The following is a 21,502-nucleotide window of genomic DNA, read 5'->3' as shown; positions in this document are numbered from 1 at the left end:
AGTCAAACCTGATTTTTCTTAACCCAGAATGAATCAAGAGCCTCTCATTTCCTGTGGAAGGAATAACCTCTCCCCCAAAATAATATAGCTTTTGACTTAAATTTTGAAGTCTATGGCCATTAGGCAAAATTTGTATCTAACCCTTGCCTTTGTTTATAGGAGAAGTAAAGTAAATTGGTGAGACAGTGTTGGTACCAACAACAGGATAAATCAAGCCTATCATGCGCTGTAGTCTTTGACTTGACTATATTGTGTGCTTAATTATGTTTGTGCCGTCTTTAGTCATCAAGAGAAGCTTGGAGAAGCCCAAAAAGAGCAAGATGAGCAGTTGTTTTAGGAAGGCTTAAGTGACACAAAACTTAGTAAATCTTTGCAGTTCTGAAAAGGGTAATTTATGTAGAGCTTCTCAGCCCGTACCAGAACGAGTCAGTTATTATCTGTCTTGCTTATAAGACAGAGGTATAAGTTTTTATCAAACCACATTGGAAAAATATTATAAAGTTCCATTATATTTCAGGTTTCTGCATTTAATGCCAACTACTCAGATTCTGGGCTCTTTGGAATCTACACTATTTCCCAAGCTGCAGCTGCTGGAGATGTAAGTACAAGCTCATAACTCCCAGAGCTTTTCTCCCATTGCCTTGTCTTTAGTTAAATGTGAAATGTCCTAACACCATGGCTTATCACAGATGTCTATGGTATGATATCATTGGATAATCTGTTATAGGGAAAACTTTTAAAAATGTATATTAATGATTAGAGGAAGAGAAAATGCATACTGTGGTTCTGACATCTGTATTTCAGAACCCGGAAATGGTCAAGTCTAAGATGCATATTTATGGGTCTTCATTGTAAATATGGTGTTAGTAAAAAAGCTAGGGTGTAGCTCAATTTGTAGAATGCTTTCTTATAACATATGCGGCCCTGGGTTTAGCATCATCACATAAACTGGGTGTAGTGGCTCATGCCTATAATCCAGTACTTTTTATCCCAGTACTAGGCAGGTGGAGGCAGAAAGATCAAAAGTTCAAGGTCAGTGTCAGCTACATGGTGAGTTCTGGGCCATTCCTGGGCTACATGAATCCTTGTCTTGAAAAAAGAAAACAAAAAAAAAAAAAAAAAAAAAGAAGGAAAAGAAAACAAGTTGAGGTTTTGGGAAGCAACACGATTTTGGGGTATGGAAGGAATAGCAAGAGAAGAGAAAATGGTATTGAGTGCAAAAGAATGAAAGGTTGGAAGAATTATAGAGCAATTTTTACACTAAGAGTTTTAAGTTGAAGGAACTGTAAGGATATATTTGAGCAGATACAGAAATTAGAAAATGATAAATGGCTCAGATTTGGAAGGCAGCTATGCTCACCACTATACCACCAACGCCGCACTGCTGGTTCAAATTTGGGAAGAGAGCAAGTATAATCTAGAACACAGAACAATTTAGTTCAGCAACAAAAGCTAATGTTGGAAGGCAGTACTAAGTCACGCATAGAGGGTAAGAGAACTTGAAAGTATGAGACTTGGGGAAGTGAATGGTTTAAAGCAGGGAACACCTGCAGCATGTCAGAGTCTCTTTTACAGTGACCATGGACTCTTAGTATAATCATCCCGGTTTGGTTTGTAAGCTTTCTTCATTGGCATTTACTCCCCTAATAGGAAAACAAAGGAAGTAGGTAATAGGATTCATGCCAGGTCAGGGTCATGAAAGTGGGCAAGTTAGAACAAGGAAGAAGATCAGAAGTTGAAAAGATTGTCAAGAGTTACTGAAGGGATGGTTTGTGAATGTGGGCCAGTTGGAGAAGCCAGGCACCAACGGATTGGGAGGAAATGGGCAAATTGAGGCATTAGTGGGAGGGTGAGGACAAGATGACTAAAGGGTGAGGCCAGAGCTTTGGAATTGGAGACTCTGAGGGAATTGTGTGACCTTGGCCATTCTAGGTTAGAACATAAGTGCTTACAGAGAATAAGCCACAGGTCCAGAGTGGTCAGGATTGAGGTGTAAAAAAATCCTGGATCAGATCCTAATATATTTGGTCAGCATGTGCAAGCTTTCCAGGTTAATGTTTGCATGTGTTCCTAGTCAATAGTAACATGGAGTCTGTTCTGTCTTCTCGAGGAAGAGGCATCCTCTTCAGCCAGTTTCCGCCTATGCCACTTAAGGTTTGTAAGAAGCTTGGCTGCATGGAGACTTATCAGTTGTGCCTTTATATATTATGTATGTGTGTATAAGTGCGGCTTCATTTCTCAATGTTGTGACAGAGTCAGCATCTAAAGGAAAAGGCTTTATTTTGGCTCAGTTTGAGTTTGTCATAGAAAGAAAGGTGTAGTGAAGGAGTTCACAGAGGCAGCTCCTCACATCCTCTGGATTAAGGTGCAGTAAACAGAAACAGAAGCAGAAGGCCCAGCTCCAGTAGCCATGTCTGTTCCCTGTGCAGTGTCCCAAATGCTCCCAGAGTAGCACCACCAGCTGGGTCCAGGTTCAGACATAGGAGCATCAGGAGGACATTTCACATTGAATCCCACAAATCTGTATAAACAGTGACTTTAAGGAGCACATGGTGACCACAGAATTCACAGTGGATACTAGACTTTCCTGTTGTGTTTTTGCCTCATTACAGGCACACTGATTACCTTGGGAGCCCCAGGCTCTGTCCACCGATGACCAGTTTTCACTTGTGTACCATAGGTTATCAAGGCTGCCTACAACCAAGTAAAAGCAGTTGCTCAAGGAAACCTTTCCAGTGCAGATGTCCAAGCTGCCAAGTAAGTTTCTATATTAATTATGTATGTCATGCTTCAATTACTTAAAAGCTGATTAAAAAGACAATACTATCTACTCATAAGAATTGAAAAGTAAAGAATTGTATTAAAAAGGAAAGGTTATAATTTAGTGGTGGAGACTTGGCTTGCATGTACAGGACATGGGTTCTATTCCCAGCACTGCAGAAATGACCCTTTTTTTCCTTTCTGATGGTTTTTTTTTTTTATATTTAGGTTTTTTTATTTCATGTCTATGAGTTTTTGCCTGCGTGTATATGCATAACATGCATGCCTGATGCCCTCAGGTCAGGAAAGGGTGTCGGATCCCCTGGATCCAATGGTTGTGAACCATTATGTGGGTGCTGGGAACCAAACCCATTTCCTCTGCAAGAACAACAAGTTTTCTTAATCATTGGGCCATTTCTCCAGCCCCATCCTTTTTTCTTTTTTGTATGCATGGGCTCACCATGCCAACGCACGTGTGTGGAGGTCAGGCGATAACATGGAGGAGCTGTTCCCTCCTTCCGCTGTGTGGGTTTCAGGGACTGAGTTTGGGTCATTATGTCTGGCAGCAAGCACCTTTACCCCCAATAATTCATTTCCATTATAGACAACTCAGATGCCTTTTGAAGATGTTTTTAAGGAATAGCAATTTCTTTATGGCATAATTATGAATTGAGCCTGTCTGTTTTATTAAAAAATGAAGCTTTTGTATCCATATTTAAGCTGTGGAGCCTAGAAGTCATCATATTGCACCATACTTCCCTTCCTGCTGTCTCCTTCATACCCTTCCCTCATTGAGATAAATCCTGGTGGAGTAATGGGATCTAGTGGGGTGTGTGTGTGTGTAATTATCAGTCAAGTGGATGGTGCATTAAGAATAAACATACGTAGATATTTTCCTTATTATAAATGCCTGGAAAAAATAAAATTAAAATAACTAAATAAAAATATAATCATAGCCAGACATGAAGTTCACACCTTTAATCCTAATGCTTGAGAAGAAGAGGCAGGCAGGTCTCTTTAGTACAAAACCAGCCATAGTGAGTGCCAGACAAGGCTATGTAGGAACCCTATCTAAACGATAAATGAATGAATGAATGAATGAATAAATAAATAAATAAATAAATAAATGGCAGCAACAACAAATACATTCTTTTTCATAAGTTAAAAGTTGCTCCAGGGTCAAAACTCACCTTAAAGTTTTACATAGATGTAAGCTATACTCCAGAATCAAAAGGCAGCCTGTTGAGCGTGAGTGATGTTTTGTGTTGACAGCTTTCCTGTTGATTAATGATGTGAGTGAAGCCCTTGCTGAACTAAGAAGTACAGCATGCTTTTAGTCTGTTTGAAGTACATTTACTCTCTTGCTGTTAAAATATAAAACTGATTCCTGCCTTGTATTGGACAGGAACAAGCTGAAAGCTGGATACCTGATGTCTGTGGAGACTTCAGAGGGTTTCCTGAGTGAGATTGGGTCACAAGCTCTAGTTGCTGACTCTTACATTTCACCACCCACCTTCCTTCAACAAATTGACTCTGTGGCTGATGCTGATATCATAAAGGTAAGCAAATGACCCACTTTCAGAAGAACCGCATAAGCTTCCTTGGAACAAGAGAACTCTTTGCATCATATCTACAGTCAGCCTCCCTAGTAACGTGGGTGTGTGTCTTCTTATTCAAGGAAATTCCCATTAGGTTGAGCCATTTTAAACTGTTGGTGGTCAGGAGGAGTCAGATAATCAACCTCACAGGTTTCATGACTGTTTGCTGCTCCTTCACCCCCAAGAAGCACCTTGCCAGTCCTTTACCATACAGGGTCTCATGGTTTTCTACAGCCTAAGACCTTCTATTGCTAGTTTTCCTTGCCCCCTCTTAAATATTATTTTTCCCTACAAGATTGAGTTGTTTGTTACAACCAGGCATGGTGGTGCATGCTTTTGATCCCAGTACTTGAGAAGTAGAGTCAGGTAGATCTCTGAGTTCAAGGCCAACCTGCTCTACAGAGCAAATTCTAGGACAATTAGGGTAACACAGAGAAACCCTTCTCGAAAAATCAAAAAAACCACCAAGGTGAACTCCAGTATACATCATCTACAGTAAGGATATCACTCCCTTTTCCACTGTAGCTGTCTTAGCATCTTCTCACCATTGTGTGCTGACAGTGGGATAGAAGAGACAGGCTATTTGTAGATGCTGACCCTGCCTGCATTTCAGTTGGCCCCAGACTCATCTGAACATAATCAAAAAAGTATACTTATGTGTAAGGGCTGTGTGAATCCCTGTTCGCCCACTTCCACCACCTCTCTTGCATCAGAAAAGCTAACCAGGGTAACATAGGAGCTTCTGCTCCACCCAGTCCTGCCCTGTGCTAGTATACTTAATATAACCTTTGAATTTGAAATAATGACATGGAGAACACCAGGGCAGCCAGGCATGGGAACAGATGCCTGGAGCCCTCCCACATTCTGGAGGCTAAAGCAAGAAGATGGTGAGCTTCAAGCAACTTGGACTACGTCCTCTCAATACCACCACCAACAGCCCCTCTTCCAAAATAAAAAGAACCCCAAGACATATATTTTACTTTTCTGTCAGCAGTGAGGTTATTTTGGTCGACCCAAGCCTTTGCTGTCATAATACAGAACAAAGTGCAGCCTAGCAGCAGCCATTCTGTCCCGGTTTTGACTGTCAGTGGGTTTTTTTATTATTTTTCAGAACTCTCCTCATTTGGAGATCTCCTGCTTGCTTAGTTGGGCACGTGATGTTGTTCACATTCAGAATAAAACACTGACCATCTCAGTGTTTATTTATTGATAGTCTTAAGAGGCTGTGTTATAGAATTGCAGACTTAGAATGTCTTGTTTCTAAACTCAAAATACATGGTGTACTACTTGATAATAGCATGATTTAACTTTCTGTGTTTTGTTTAAGGCTGCAAAAAAATTTGTTTCTGGCAAGAAGTCAATGGCTGCAAGTGGAAACTTGGGACACACACCTTTTCTTGACGAGCTCTAACAGCTGTTTTCTCAGCCCAGACCAGCAAACACATCAAAGTCGGGTCTCTTAATTTAACATTCGACATTTTTCTCAATGAAGTACTTAAGAGTATAAATATGGATAGTTATTCCCAGCTTCCCTAAAACAAATAAAGCATTGTGTGTAAGTGTTTTCTTGCATTCTTTCTAGGCAGTCAGCAGTTATTTATTATATGCTGAGATCTTTGTTTTCAGTGCTTTAAGAAAGACAGTAGTACAATAATTGAGTTTACCAATTCCATCAGTTAAGAAACTATTGAGGCTAAGCAGCTCTGAAAGTAAAAATTCAAGATTATTGGTCTCTTTTTAAAATAAAAACAAGTTTAAAATTGCTCATTTGTGGCTAACAACAATCGGAACGATCTGGGTTTTGCCCCCCTTTGTGAAGGTATTTTTCTAAGAAACATCTTCATTTATGTCTGACTTTCCTTCTCTGTGACAGTGTTTTTCTCTCTGCCTCTAGCTCACCTGTTTCAGTCTTATCTCATTTAAATAATTCTCAGCTCGATATACCAAGTAAAAGTGTCACTGAAAGGTTGGGAATGGGATTGTAAAGTAAACAAACCAGCCCAGAAACATGCAAAGAAAACTTCACCTTAAAAGACAAATGGTCAGCATTCTGGTGATTGAGTTTGTACTTGATGTTAAAAACAATGATGTGATTCTGGGAACCACAGGGAAGGAGTCCTAAGCAGTTAACTGAAGAAAGTCTAGGAAGGTTTTTCCTACTGTCCTGGAAGAGCTGTAGGAATTCTACAAACCTATACATAGTAAGGCACAAAAATTGGATATTTAAAAATAAAAATTCCTGTGGCCACAGATTTGCAAACCAATGCCTAACCAAACTTTGATACCTGCTGACCTTCACCCTGCTCAACCTGTGCACAGTCTTCCAGCCAGAAGGCATCTGAGTTGGAGGAAGCTGCGGAGGATGAGGAGGAGGTGACTTTGTCGTGCTCCACCATTGTCCAGTATGGAGAAGGGGCCCTCGGTTTTGTCTTGTCTTCTTTGTGAATAACTACATCACAATTAACATCTTTGCCAACACTAAAAGTGTTGTCCTTCTTTTTATATCTATGCCATTCTGTGGAGATTGATATCGGTGTCCTCACAGGGTGATTCCAGACTGACCGAGGATATCTGTAATACTTCAGTCTTTTATCTAAAACGACATCTTCATGGTCATCTGTGCTTGCAAAAGGCTCATCTTTTGCCTGCTCCTTTGTTTTCTTTGGTGTGCTGAAATGAAGAGTGAGTGCAATATATTGTTAATGTTTTAACAGAATCCCCTGACAGAATCTTATAAACTACTTTCTCTTGTAAATTTAAAAAATAAAATATTTGGGGCTGGAGAGATGACTCAGATAAGGCAGCTCACAACTGTCTGTAACTAGTTCTGGGGTGACCCTGTGCCGCCTTCTCACTTCTGTAGACACTGTGCTCACCTTGCACGCACGCACACACACACAATCAGAAAAAAAGCCATTGTTTTCTTTTTTGTGAAAACCTAAAGATAGAAATTACCTTCATTACTTTCTGTATCATTAAGTGTTGACTAAATGGATTCTGGGTGCTTGAATACTTTCAGGTTCATTTATGTGTATGAGTGTTTTACCTCATGTATATATGTGTGCCTTGTGTATCCTGCTGTCCATGGATGTCAATTGAAGTTGTCATGTCTGCTGGAATTGGAGTGATAGATAGTAGGTACTTAAACATTTAAAGTCGCCTAACAAAACATTTTCTAGCTTTGATAATCTACAGACATAAGTCAGTACTTTCTTATTCATTGACAAGGCTGCCCACACACACACATACCTCCCCCACTACTGTAGAGCTCACCCCATCCTATCTTTGGCTTAAAACACTCAGATCTGCCTACCTCTCCCTCCCAGGTGTTGGGAAGTTTCTCTCTTTTTAGAAATACTCTTTGACCTGGAGAGATGTCTGTTAAAGGCATCTTTTAATTTTTTTCCCCAATCATAAATAAAATTCCTGCCTTAAATTACTTCACACTACTTTAAAAGAAAACGTTAAGGGTTTTTTTGGGGTGGGGGAGAAGGGTTAAGACAGGGTTTCTCTGTAACTTTGGAGCCTGTTCTGGAACTAGCTCTTGTAGACCAAGCTGGCCTTGAACTCACAGAGATCCACCTGCCTCTGCCTCTCAAGGGCTGGGATTAAAGGCGTGCACCACCACTGCCCTGCTGAAAACATTAAGATTTAAACTAAACCACTGACTAGACTAGAATGAGGCTTTAAAGGATGAACTAATTTCATTGTGCCTTGAGTGGCAGGTTCAACCTGGCCCTCTAGACCAGAACTCTGTTCTCATGGGTTATATGGCAATAACGAAAGATAACCCACTACGGGGGAGTCAGGCGATGGTGAGCTCTTCAGCATGCTAGCCATTAGTAATTCCGGGGTTTCTTTTCCCCTAGACAGTACTGCACGTGCTGCCACCCTCCCTTTTTGTTCTGAGTCACAGATAGGGCTTATACAGCACTTTTTAAGATTTATTGTGTATACAGTGCTCTGCTTGAATGTATGCTTGCACACCAGATCTCATGACAGATGGCTGTGAGCCACCATGTGGTTGCTGGGAATTGAACTCAGGACCTCTGGAAGAGCAGCCAGGACTCTTAACCTCTGAGCCATCTCTCCAGCCCTTGTACATCTGCTGTCACCAAGTTTTCAAGACTTTCCTTCTCTAACTCGCTCCTGGCTGTGGCTTGACTGTTGAAACCTGGATGATGCTTGGACTCTGCTATCTCACTTTGCTGTTAGGCCCTAGTAACTCTTATTCATCCTGGCGCTCCTGCTCCTGTGGTTATATCTCTGTTTCTAAGAATTTAAGCAACTTTTCGCCGGGCTATGGTGGCCTTTAATCCCAGCATTCGGGAGGCAGAGACAGGTGAATCCTTATTACACAGGGAAACTAAGTCTCGGGGAAAAAAAAAAAAAGAAAGAAAGAAAGAAAAAGGAAAAAAAAAGAATTTAAGCAACTTTTCCTAAAGTTTATCTCTTATAATAATAATGGGGTTGAGTGGAGTTTTATTACACACAGCTAGTCTTAAAGGTGTGAAAGTAATTCTAAAGATCTCGGGACTACAGCTGTCTGTCTCTGCCACACACACAGATCTTCCTGAACAGCCTAGGAATGGAGGTCAAAAACAATCCGTGTTAACTTTTTTTCAGATTCAATATGTATCCTTGGTTAGACAGTAGCCAAGGGTACATGATAGGTCTAGGCTCTTATTAACTTGGCACTAGATGATAAAAAAAGGTCCAACCAGCAATTCAGGGTTAGCTGGAAACAATTGACCTCTACAGAGTATAGATGAGAGGAGTAGCCTTTACCATGTGCACACACCCATTTGCCCTGAACAGTCTACTGACTGAAAGACCCTTTCCTACCTCTGTCCTTCCCTCTCCCCATCATATATGTTACTAAGATTCTTTAAGTGTCCTTTGTCCAATTGAGGAAGAAATTCAGAATGTGCATGGTATTGTTTAGGGGCATCAGCCATCTAAAAAGTTCCTGTTCTTAAATTTTGATACTCTGACTTCAAATTCTTCAGTATGATACAAATACTTAAGAGTTGCTGGGCCATGGTGGCGCACACCTTTAATCCCAGCACGTGCAAGGCAGAGACAGACAGATCTCTGTGAGTTCGAGGACAGCCTCATCTGCAAGGGCTAGTTCCAGGACAGGCGCCAAAATTACAGAGAAACCCTGTCTCAGGGAAAGAAACAATAAAAATACTTAAAAGTAATACTCTCCAGTGTGAGGGTTTTCAGCATGTGGCTATTGATTTTAAATTAATTACATTTGGAGAAAATTTTAAATTCCTTAATTGCATATCTAAGTGCTTAATAGCCACATTTGTGGCAAGTTTATGCATATGTCTGGGGTCTTCATTTCTTCTAAAGTGAGGGTAAGAAGGGTGACAAGAGCAGGGTGTGGTGGAACACACATGCCTTTAATCCAAGCACTGTCTTTAATCCTAGCAGAAATGGGCAGATCTATATCAATTCAAGGCCATGCTGGTCTACGTAGTTCTAGGACAGCCCGCCGCTCCTTATGCTACAGTCATGTATGATTATAGTCAAATACTGACTTTAAAAAGATTTTCCCAGTCTGCTTCATCTGAAGGGCAGCTGCTCTCCCACTCGGGCCTGCACTGCCCCCACACTGGAACACAGGTCCATCTGATTTTTCAGGAGAAATCAAAGATACTGATTCTTTCTATGGAATATTTGCAGATTTGGCATATAATTCAGATACTTTTCACTTTTAAATTTTTGAAATATGCAGAAAAAAATAATTTTTAAAAATCAACAAACCCTTTCATGGCTACCACTCATGTCAAGAAATACCGTTCTAGCTACTGGTTGAACCTTCCATACATCTTCCTTGCTATGTCACTGCTCTTTCTAGGTGAGGAGCTAAGCAAATCACACCTGTGGGCTACATCGGAGCCTTGGGGCCCAAGTTTGGGCATATGAAGTAAGGCTAATATGTAAAGGTCATTTATTTTTTGTTTGTGTGTGTGTGAATAATTTCCTAACCTTTTTTTAAAAGTTTTTATTCATTTTACATACTAACCACAGCTTGCGCTCCCTCCTCCATCTCTTTCCCAACCTAACCCCAATCTACTCCTCAAAAAGGGTAAAGCCTCCTCCCATAGGGAGTCAAACAAAGCCTGGCACATTAAGTTGAGGCTGGACCAAGCCCCTCCCCTCTGCATCAAGGCTGAGCAATGCATCCTACCATAGGGAATGGGTGCCAAAAAACCAGCTCATGTACCATTGTCAGGGGCCCCACAAACAGACCAAGCTATACAACTGTCACCCACATACTGAGGGCCTAGTTCAATCCCATGCAGGCTCCCCAGCTGTCAGTCTAGAGCTAAAGGTCATTTTCTAGTCTTGGTCTTTAGCCATATTTCTGAGCAATGCACAGCTACAGAAACCAGCTCTTGAGAAATCCTTAAGGATCAAGAGCTGCTCTTGTAGCAAAGCACAGGATTTACACTGAAGAAAGAGCCTCATGTTCTAAACACCCCTGGCACACCTCTTCTGGAAGGGCCCCTGTGTTCCTGTTAGAGACAGGATATCAGGGGGTTAGTTAGGAAGTTGGTCACTTCTTCATTATGGGAAAGTTCCATGGTAGTTTAAGAAAACAAGACCAATTCGTGTCTTCATGGAGTTTCCATTTTCCTAGAGAAACAGTCAACAACTGATCATGTCGATTTAATTAAAATTGGAATCACTGGAGAGAACGGTGCTGTGAACACAGATGACAGGTGGCTCTGGCTGTACCAACGCTCCTGGTAAGAAGGTCTCCCAAAGTTTGCACTGAGCCTTGTAGCAATGAACAGCAGTGTAAGCATGGCATACAGAAGCGCAGCGAGTGTGAAAAGCCGAAAGCCCAGAGAACTAGAGGGATGGGAGGGCCTAATGAGAGGAACGTGGACTGGTACCCATGCAGGCCACAGAACGGCATTAACGGTGGAAGGACTTTGGTATTTATCCTAAGAACAAGAGATCCTAAATTTCTTAATCTGGAATATGCCGTGGTCATATTTGCATTGTAAAAGGGTCATCCTGGGTAAAAAAGTGAACCAGAATCAAGGACAGGAGTAGAGAGATCAAATGGTGACTTTGGAACAATGGTAGCAGGGGGAGCAGGCGGGGGGCAGATAGTGAGTATTGTGATGAGATATCAAATAGTGGCAAGTCTTAGTGCTTGTTTGAGGGGCTGATAGGAGAGACAGAAGAATTAAGCATAACCCTAAAATTTAGACTTCTTGACTAGGCAGAATATCCCATTAGAATCCCAATGGGCTTGTGGTTTGGGTGTGAAATTACCCTAAGAGCTCTGGGCTGAGCAGTTGGTCCAAGCTGCTGGTGGTATTTGGGTAGTTGGAACTTTTGGGAGTAAAGCCTGACTGGAGGGAATAGGTTCTCGGAGAGATGCTGTCCCTCGCCCTTCCCTGCCTCTGCCATCATGAAGGGAAGCTCTTCAGCCACACATGTCTCACCATTACCATGTTCTGCCAAAGCACATGAGAACAAATAACTATTGACAAAACTCTCTGAAATCAAGAATGAAAATAAATTCTTAAGTTATTCTGGCATGTCTTTTGGTCACATAAATGGAGAGAGAAAAAATAATACAACTGGCTTTTGATTTCAAGGATAAATTTGGGGGGTGACATACATCTAAATGGAGATAGGTGGGTGATCTAAGGTGAGTGGAAATATGCAAGTGCTCAGTGAATGGGTAGTAACAGAAACCACAGGCCCTGAGACGGCCTAGGAAACAGCAGAGCCAAAGACAGCTTTGAGGAACTCGAGTGGGTTAAAACACCAAGGGGAAGAACCCAGAGGTAAAAGGAAAAGAGGGAAGACTGGTCTCACAGAAAACTGGGGAATAGGCTGGGTGATGGTGTCACATGCCTTTAATCCCAGCACTCAGGAGGCAGAGGCAGGCAGATCTCTGAGTTTGAGAGCAGCCTGGTCTACAGAGCTAGTTCCAAGAGAAGTTCCAAAGCTACAGAGAACAAACAAGCAAACAAAAAACTGGGACTATATGGCATGGACAGGAATAAAAGAATTGGGTAGTTGTGAAGAGTCTGATGCTGCTTAAAAGGCAAGCAAAATAAAGGTAAGTTCCATCGGAACTGCCATCTGAAGGCAGCAGATGACCTGGGAAGAGATAAGAAGCAAAGCCTATCTTGGAGTGCCTGAGATGTGTGTCTCCAGAGGAAAAGGAGAGCTCTGTGGGCTTTTTCATCAGATTAGAACAGGAAGAGGAGGGGAGTTAGTGTTTACTAAGAAGGGAGTCTTATAAAAGGGCATTGTGCTAGCTGGGTGTTGTCAGCTTGACACCAACTTAGGCATATCTAGAAAGAGGGTCTCTCATTGAGAAAAATGTCTCCATAAGGTTGGGTATTGCCTTGGTATGGGAGGGCCTAGGCCACTGTGGGTGGTGCCACCCCTGGGCAGATGTTCTAGATGGTATAAGCAAACTGCGAAAGCCAGTAAGCAGCATTCTTCTACGTCCTCTTCTTCAGTTCCTGCCCTGACTTCCTTTGAACGATGGACTGTGATGTGGCAGTATAAGCAAAATAAGTCATTTTCTCTACAGATTGCTTTTGGTCATGGTGTTTTATCATAGCAATAGACACCGTACCTAAGACAGGTACAACTGCTATTGAGAAGGATCCAGACATTAACGCAAGAGAGAGAAGGAAGTGCAATTCTCAGTTCTGTGTGTGTGCATGCCCCTATGGAGGACAGGCTGATGGCAGGTATCCTCTATCACGCTCCACCTTTCTGAGAAAGGGTCTCTCACTGAACTGGCAGCTCACCAATTGGGCTAGACTGGCTGGCTGACCAACAAGCTCTGAGGGCCCTCTTTTGTCCTCCCTGCTGCCTTTGGAATTAGACCTATTCCACCACACTCAGCTTTTCCATGGGTGCCAGGGTCTAGGCACGAGCCTTTATGCTCTCACGGAGAGCTCTTTACCTACTAAGCCGGTTCTCGGTTCATCTCAACCTGTGCTTTAGGGCTGACTAGACAGACTGCAGGGACAGTGCAGATAGTTTTGGGGACAGAGTACCCAATCACTGACTGCTGACTGGGCTCCTAGCTCTAGTTGCCTTTATAAGTAGCATTCCCTCACAAGAGGTCCTGCAGACTGTTCTCTGCAGAATGTAGTTCGCTAAGGCCTGGCAGTGTCACCAACCCTCCTCCCATTTCATGATTCCCACATTAAACCAGCACCCTGCTCGTCACAGGCCTGGGTTTCATAGCATCGCTCGAAAGTAAACTACTTACTGTGGGACTGGAAATTTGGTCTCGGGGATTAAATCATACACATCTTGCCACTCCTGGGGTATGTCAATGAAGTCTCGGTAAGCCTTGATTTGTAGCACTGTTCCTATGGTGATATTTTGCAAAAGCTTTAACAATTCACGGAGGGTATAGCCTAACACGTTGGCATGCCCAACACTAACCAGAACATCACCTGAAAAAGGAAAAACAGTTCAATTAAGATAGTGGGTTGAAAAGGGTCATGCTGATCAGTGGCTTTATTGAAATATTTTATGGATTCATATGATGGTTTATTCTGACCAAAGCCTGTCTTCCATCTTAATTTACTAAGGACATTCTCCTCCAGTATAAATGTTCTCAGCATGAGAACATTCCCTAATTTTTAATAGGCATTTAATAGTATTTTTGAGACACTTCTGAAGTTCTTAGCTAGTAAGTTCTTAGCCTCTGGGAAAGAGGCTAAAACCATTTAAAACCCAAACCATTTAGATTTAAGATTCTAAACACAGTCAAATGAGCAGCTATAACTAGTAAAAAGCAAGCCATTCCACCTGCCTGGGATCACCAAGCCCTCCACAGCAAATATCCTAAATTAAGCATGAAGGTTTCTCTTGGAGTTTTCTGCCCCTGTCCTAAAGTAAACTAACCAAATAACTGTATGTTATAGTAGATAATTAGCTTGTGTTGATTATGCTTATGATATGTAATGTAGAAATCTAAGCTTGTGCTCCTCTTGCCTCTACCTCTTCAGCATATCCCACTACAACCTGCAGAACTGGTTCAGAACACTGAGAGCAGGACCCCCTCGTGTAAAACACGCTGTGTGGAGAATTGTGATGGTCGACCAGAGGACTTCTGGTCACTCAGCAGGCAGAAAGAGATAAATATCCTAGCAACAAAAACCTAGGTCCCCAAAATGAAAACTAAAGGGATCAATTATTCACTTGTATGGACCTAACCCATCCCACCCCTAACTCCCACCAGCTACAATAAAGATCTGTAAACTCAACTGGGTCACCCAGCAGTCCTGTCTGGGTCTGAACCTGCATTGGGATGACTGGAACACCCAGATCTCTGGATCCTTTGGTCTCTCCCTGTTTTCCAAGCTTGGTTTTCCAGATTTTTGGGCAATCCAATCAGATGCTGTCCTAAATTAATTGCCTTAACAATACTGTTTCCTGTTGCTTGCAATAGGGAGCATGAATACTAGCATTCAGCCAAGCTCAGAAGGAGGAATATAGAAGGCTTGCACTTCAAGGACAGATTCAGTCTGGGGAAGTCTTATCAGTACGTCTCAGTGGGAGCAGATGAAGTCCTGAGTGTACGGTTGACATGGGTAAGGCTTTGACAAGGACCCCAATACAGGCAAGACCTTGTCAAGGACCCCAATACCCATGGAAGTGGCAAAGCCTTCCTTTGGTCCAGGTCTGAGTGTTTTGACCAGTGTGCAAACACTAGCACCTGCAGCTTCCCCTTGGATGACTGCAGCCTGGCACTCCTCCTTTACAGAGACCTCCTACTGATAGGAACTAACTTCTTCTCCTTGTGATGTACCCTCCATCACAGCGAGCACAGCCCACCCAATCCCGGCTTCTCTGTGTGTCTGTGGTTCCTTCAGTGTTGGCATGTCCTCATACCTGTATTGCTGTCAGGACTTTATAACTGATACAGGATAGCAGATTATCTGTATGTGCATGTGAGGTTAGGAGCCCTCAGTAACCCTCATTCCAAGACAGGCAAACTCAAACTGGAAGAGAGGGTGAGGGAGAGGCTGGTGCTGGGTCCCATTGCAGGCTAGCCAGGAGTTACACGGGTCCTGAGGCGTGTCCAAGCACGGCTGGGGGCCACATTTCTTTAGGTAAGATCCCAGTAGAAACGCGTTTCCACTGTTCTAGAAAGTAAGCACTTAGAAAATCTGAGGAATCCTTCTGCATTGGTTTTGAGAAGCAGATGAAGATAAAGCCAGTCACATATTGAGCCGGACACACTAGCACATGTGCCTGTAAAACTGGTATTCAAAAGCCTGGAGGGGGGCAGCAGGCAGGGGGCGGTGGCGCAGGCCTTTAATCCCAGCACCTGGAGGCAGAGGCCAGGCGATCTCTAAGAGTTTGAGGGCAGCCTGGTCTACAAAGTGAGTTCCAGGACAGCCAGGGCTACACATGGAAACACTGTCTCACAAAAACAAAAACCGAAAGGGCTGAGGCAGGAAGAAGGACAGTTCAAGGCCAGCCTGGGCTACACAGTGAGACTCTGTCTCAAAAAATCAAGGCAAACAAAAACAAAAGCTGTACTGAGACTGGCTTCAGAAAGGTTTCCCTCAGAGCTACCTGCAGCCTGCGCTGTTGAAACAGCTGCTCTTCCTGCTGGGTTAATGACAGTAACAAAGTTACCCTCTTAGGATGAGCTCATGGGCCTGATGTTAAAAGGGTGTTTATAGCTGAGAACTATGGCTTGACATTCTGCTTAATTATGCTGTAAGAGGGTGACTTTTATCAAGAGAATAGAAATTAAACAGTTCAATTCCCTCACCATTCTGGCTTTAAGCCAAATATGTCGGGGTAGTAATGTGATTGCTCTGGCAGGAGATATTAACACCGCCTTTCATCAACACCAATTTGGTATTTATGAACAATAACCTCATAATGCATCTTTTTTTTCCCTGCTTTAATAGGCTGTAGGAATGACACTGTATAAGCCTGTTTAGACTGCCCGTATTAAATCAACTATGCAGCAGCCACACCACTGCTGGAAGATAGGTTTTCTTTTTCTCTGTTCCTTCCAACTAGGATGGAAGCTATATGCATCTTGTGTGGTTAGGATCACATTCATTTAGCTCTCCGCTGTTAGGAAACACAGGACCTGGACATGGGAAGGAATTAAGGAAATGCAGAATGAATGAATGAATGAATGAGCTAACTAAATGTATGAAGCTAGTTCATGGCCGCTGTCCCCTGTCAAAGCTGTATTAATATTTTAAAGCTGTAGTCGTGTCTTAAGACTTTGTACATCAGACAACCACAGAAAACTAATACCAAATTAGCAAATCAAGATAAAACACCAAAGACAAAGAACTTTAGAACACGTGAATGAGAAATAATACAACTCCCATGATTGCTGTTAAAAATGATGGAAAAGCAAATTTTGAAACCTAGACACTGAATAGTAACTGGTTTTTATGAAAAGATTTGGTGCCCAGAATATCTGCATTGAAATCTCACTTCTTTCCAGGTGAGGCAGGCTAGCTACACAGAGACACAGAGAAATCCAGTTGTCAAAAAAAAAGCAAAAAACAAACAAACAAACAAACAAAAGAAAACAAAGAGGGAAAACAAAGAAATTACACTTCTGCTCATTAGGCCATTGGCAACATGGTATGGGTTTTCTAGGAGGTCATGGATTCAAATCTTACCTTTGTCCACAATCCTTATGCTATATATATGAGGTAGAGAATGATCAAGGAAGACCCCCCCACATCAGTCTGTGGCCTCTATATATTCCTCACACACACATATGCAGAAAAGCTAATCTCTAAAAGACAACTAGTTATATAGAAGCCATAAGAATATTTCTAGAGTACTTGTTTTCAAAGCTCTTCACAATATTTTACCACATCCCAACAACCTAGAACAGAGACGAGATTCTCCCAATGTAGAAATGAAGTCACTGAGGCTGCAAAGATTGACTTTGCCAAGGTCAGAGAAAGAAAGTGACAGATCTCAGAACAAATGGCCTGGAGTAATTTTCCCTCATGATTTCATCCCAGAGTCTCCCCCACTGCTAGGCACAGCACCAGGGCCCAAGGCAGATGTGGGGAAACATGTCTTGCATTAGATAGAAAATGCACCCGCCCAGTGACCTCAGAAGTTAGGTGATCTTGATGAAAGCCTTGGCCTTGGAATCTGAGAGGGAGAGTTTTAAATTCTGACTCCTAGGTATAACACGACAAGCTCCTAGGTAGCTACATAGTTGCATAGTGGCTTAGTGCAGAATATTCTCCTGGGGCTATTGAGAAGGTGAAAGGAGATCACGTGTCTCCACGTTAGTTGTGATCAGCACCTCCCAGGAAAGACGGGATCTTGATGCTCAGTCACGACCTGGGGAGAGACGCCTGGTCTGTGAGAGAGAACCTGGCCAGGAAGGCTCTGCCACTAAGCTCCAGTTTCCTCACCTGCAAAAGAGTGAGAACATGCCTGCCTAGGGTGTTACTAAAAACCAAATGAATAGCGGGTAACTGATGAGTATACAAGTGGCAGCAACTGAAATTCTCAGACAATGTCATAGTCTCATGCTGAGTCCCTGAAGGCAGGTGGGAAGGAGGCGTGTGGAGACCACAGTCACCTGGCTGGAGTATCCCGTCACTGGCTGCAGCCCCTTTATTGATGAGGTGACTAATCTGGAGGTAAGGCCCATTCTGGATGATGATCAGGCCCAATCCCAGGCTGCCCACAGTGAGTTTGGTCTGCCTCATTTTGTTCAAGCTGTGTACAGACGTCTTGACCTTCAAGCTGGATCCTTTTTCTAACAGAACAAGAGGAACTTGTTTCAGTCATTTCTCAAGACAGTGGCAGGGCAGCGGTGCTGTGCAGTTCTGAAACTAGACTTTGGGGGCACTTACGTAGTCATCCTAGTCTTCAGTTTCCTTCGGGAAAATGAGTGGTGTAAAGGGTATGGAAATGAGATGGGACAGTTACAGGGCTACTGTACAGTATAGGACATCACGGGTGCTTAAATCAGTTACTATCTTCCGTTCACTTGACAAATGTTTATTGATGCAAACCGTGTACTCTGTGGCCCTGGGTTTACTACAGTGGACTAGATGGGCTCACTGCCCTTGTGGGTCTTACAGCTAGTAGAGGACACAGCTGTCTGGCAGTTGTGTCAACACAAATTAGACGCTAAATAGGAAGGCAGAACGCTCTGAGGTTAAACAACAGGGAACCTAGGTTTCACAGGGATAGAGACCAGGTTTCTCTGAAGGAATAAATATAGATCAGGCTGAGAGAACCAACAAGCTAGATGTGAGGGAGCAAATAGCATCAAGGTTCTAAGACAGGAAGGCTGGTTCCAGCCCCCCTTGATGGGGACACAAAGGAGCAGCACCGGGCAGGTGGTGGGAGGGGCACTGCTTGGCAGATGGGCTGCCCGCCAGGTTCACCTTAAGGAAATCTTGGAAGTAATTTAAACTGGACATGCTCAGGTTGTCATTGTTTTAAATAAAATCACCATGCTGGCTGCTGTGTGATACGGAGATGAGGAAGGAAGAGCAGACGGTAGTCACTCAACATGTCACAGCCCTGGGAACAGAAATGGACAGTAGTAGATCCGCACAGCATCTGGGAGAAAATGCACCATTCCACACACGGGCCAGCGGTGCTCTGACATTCACCAGACCAAGGCCGAGTCTGTGTGATTGTGGTGTGTCTAGGATCACTGCTGAGACGGGCTTCCCCAGGAGGCTCATGACTGTCCTCAAAGCCAATGTCCTTGCTAGACAACTCTAACCAACTTCAGTTGGAGAACTGAAGCTTACAAATTAAATGTGCTACTAATACAGTAATAATATCAGTGCTACTAATAAAATAAATGTGTTACTAATCAAGTAATCTTGTTTTAAAAGATAGCAGTGGTGTGGACAGGATGGCTCAGCAGGTAAAGGTGCTTGCGGCTAAGCCTGACAGCCTGAATTCACTCTACGGTATCCACATGGAAGAGAGAACTGACTCCCACAATGCCCCCCAAACATACAAATAGAATTTTTAAAAATTTAAAGACAGCAGAGTGAAAGGAATTACTAAAAAATTTCTATACATGATTCCACATTTAGCCATTCTCCCTGGGAAAAGCAAAATTTTAGAAAACATTGAAAGTACAAGAAATCGGGGTGGAGAAAGGTCAGGGAGGTGGACACGTTTCCTCACTTGATTGTGGCAGGGGTTAAGAGTGGTATATACTTGTCGAAACTTACGGAGATGTCCACTAAAAAAAGGAGAATCGTGTTCTATCTTGATGAACAACCAATGGTGAGAGATTCCCATGTGTAACTGCCACTTTACAGGAGAGGCAGATCAAGGAAGGCTTGGAACCCAAGGCATCATCTTTATCCTATTTAGACATTTACCATTTTTGCTTTTGACGGGGGCCTTCTCCATTGCCCAGGGCGGGGTCTGTCGATCCTCCCGGGAGCCCAGGCTGGAATCTGTCCAACTTCCAACAGTTTGGAATCCTGGAGGCGGAAGATCAGGAAGAACCACAGGCCACCGGCAAAGATTGGCGCCGCCCGTCCCCCTAAATGGCCGCCAGGGTGCGCTGTAAGGCTGCTTCCCAGATTTGGGGCAGCCAGACAGTGGTTTCAAGGCTTCAGCAGACCCTAAAAAAGTGCGGCACAAACGGAAACTACTCCACTGTAGAGTGTGAAAATTTATGCCGGGGGGAGGGGGGAGGAAATTTCTGCAGGACCGAGCAGAGTGCTGCTTCAAGGCTCTTCATTCATTGGTGGGAAAACAATGGGGACAGAGCAAGAGCATAGAGGGGAGAGGGCCTCCAAATGTGAGCAGCAACATTACTGGGGGACCATAGACCATCCCATAATTCCCTAAATAGTGGCATTAAAATATTGTTACATCAACAACGCTAACTGCCTTGCCAGTGCACTTTACTCATGCCTGTTTTAGACAGGAAAGGGCCAAGAGTGGCCCAAAAACAATGAGTCACTATTAGAAAATGATTATTGCTCCTTCGTTTTCCTGAAATAATCCTTCCTCCCCGTCACATTCACTCATACAACAAAAATTCACTGGAAGCCAGTCTGTGGCTTCTGGGGATGCTGAAGACATGAGAGTATATGAGACAAACATGGACTTTACCCTCTTGAAACACACACACACACACACACACTTTCCCCAAACAGGGTATCTCTGTGTAGCCCTGGCTGTTCAGGAACTCACTCTATAGACATGGCTGGGTTCCAACTCAGAGATCCACCGGTGTCTGCCTCCTGAGTGCTGGGGTTAAAGATGTGAAAACCCACTGCAGGGCCAGAACTTGCATTTTTAACACAGATGGAGGGGAGAATTTTAGGAAACTATAAATCATGAAAAATCAATTCTAGAAGAAAGAGAAAATACTGAAATAATGTGGGTCGCCACTCTCATGAGAGAAAAAGCAATCCCCTTGCCGCAGGGCATCCAGCCCTTCAGCAAACAGCAAGCAGCGCCCACTGAAAGCCAGGCTGTGCCAAGATTTTTAGGGTGAACCTGGAAAGGTCTCAGTCTCGTCTTCTGTTTCTCTAGCTCTGGCCAAACAATATACCAGGACGAATTTTCATTGAGTAGTGCCCATCTTCTAGAGTTTTGTGCAAAGGATACCTCCTGCTGAATGCCTCATAGGAGAGACAGGCTGCCTCTTCCAGTCTGGCTGGGATCTACTCGGGCGCTAAGGGTACTTAGTCACAACATGCATCCTTTACCTCCACTTTCCTGACGGTGGGAGAAGGATGGGCAAATGTGGGGGTGATGCATATTCGCCTTATGGTGGGAAAAGTTTCTTCCGAGTAGATCCCAAGGGCACACTGTCTAGAAGGAATGCGTGACACAAAGTCTCAAGTCTACTGTGTGGACTTCCTTGCAAAGCTAAATAACTTGACCATCCCCCATGTCCCCTCCAGCTCCTGCTGCTGTTTTTGAGAGTGCTTTACCCAGGATCCCACGTCCCTAGAGCAGCTAACAGGGAGTGGCCAGTGCCAGGTCATCCCAGAGCTCCCAGCAAGCCTAGCTGTGGCCCTGCTGTGGCTGCCCTATAATCTGACTCTCTGTGTAGCCCTGTTTCTTTTTCTCCACCCAGAGATATGGAGCCTGAAAGCATTCTCTAGTAA

At 43.4% G+C, this 21,502-nt stretch overlaps 2 protein-coding genes across 4 annotated transcripts in view; one reads left to right on the top strand and one right to left on the bottom strand.

The window, feature by feature from the left end:
- Uqcrc2 (ubiquinol-cytochrome c reductase core protein 2) overlaps positions 1-5,917 on the top strand; it is a 28,417-nt gene extending 22,500 nt beyond the window's left edge. The window contains exons 11-14 of the mRNA XM_087908512.1: positions 518-598; positions 2,681-2,757; positions 4,166-4,319; positions 5,686-5,917. Of these exons, the coding sequence (XP_087764638.1) occupies positions 518-598; positions 2,681-2,757; positions 4,166-4,319; positions 5,686-5,769 (396 nt within the window). The 3' untranslated portion in view covers positions 5,770-5,917. The remainder of the gene's footprint in view (positions 1-517; positions 599-2,680; positions 2,758-4,165; positions 4,320-5,685) is intronic.
- Positions 5,765-20,021, bottom strand: Pdzd9 (PDZ domain containing 9). 3 transcript variants are annotated; one of them, XM_048460231.3, is made up of 4 exons: positions 19,751-20,021; positions 17,971-18,150; positions 13,636-13,825; positions 5,765-7,028 (listed from the first exon to the last, which is right to left on the bottom strand). In XM_048460231.3, the coding sequence occupies exons 1-4, from the start codon at positions 19,779-19,781 to the stop codon at positions 6,626-6,628; spliced, it is 804 nt and encodes a 267-aa protein (XP_048316188.2). In that variant the 5' UTR covers positions 19,782-20,021; the 3' UTR covers positions 5,765-6,625. The 3 variants fall into 3 exon arrangements, with proteins under 3 accessions (XP_048316188.2, XP_085549144.1, XP_048316190.2); XM_085693018.2 differs by lacking the exon at positions 17,971-18,150 and having other exon boundaries at positions 19,751-20,020; XM_048460233.2 differs by lacking the exon at positions 19,751-20,021 and having other exon boundaries at positions 13,636-13,688; positions 17,971-18,145.
- Between the last annotated feature and the right edge of the window lie 1,481 nt (positions 20,022-21,502).

This window comes from Myodes glareolus, chromosome 7 (genome assembly GCF_982192425.1).
Source record: "Myodes glareolus chromosome 7, mMyoGla1.1, whole genome shotgun sequence".
Taxonomy (NCBI): Eukaryota; Metazoa; Chordata; class Mammalia; order Rodentia; family Cricetidae; genus Myodes; species Myodes glareolus.
The sequence above is the reverse complement of the archived record's forward strand: the minus strand, read 5'-3'. Positions and strand labels throughout refer to the sequence as shown.

Bases quoted from the DNA above. Each gene is read 5' to 3' on its own strand.
- Pdzd9 (XM_048460231.3), bottom strand. From the start codon at position 19,781: ATGGAGAAGGCCCCCGTCAAAAGCAAAAATG. The intron at 18,151-19,750 runs GTAAATGTCTAA...TTGTTCTGTTAG, and splicing joins CCCCGTCAAAAGCAAAAATG to AAAAAGGATCCAGCTTGAAG. The intron at 7,029-13,635 runs GTAAGTAGTTTA...TCTTCATTTCAG, and splicing joins ACCAAATTTCCAGTCCCACA to CACACCAAAGAAAACAAAGG.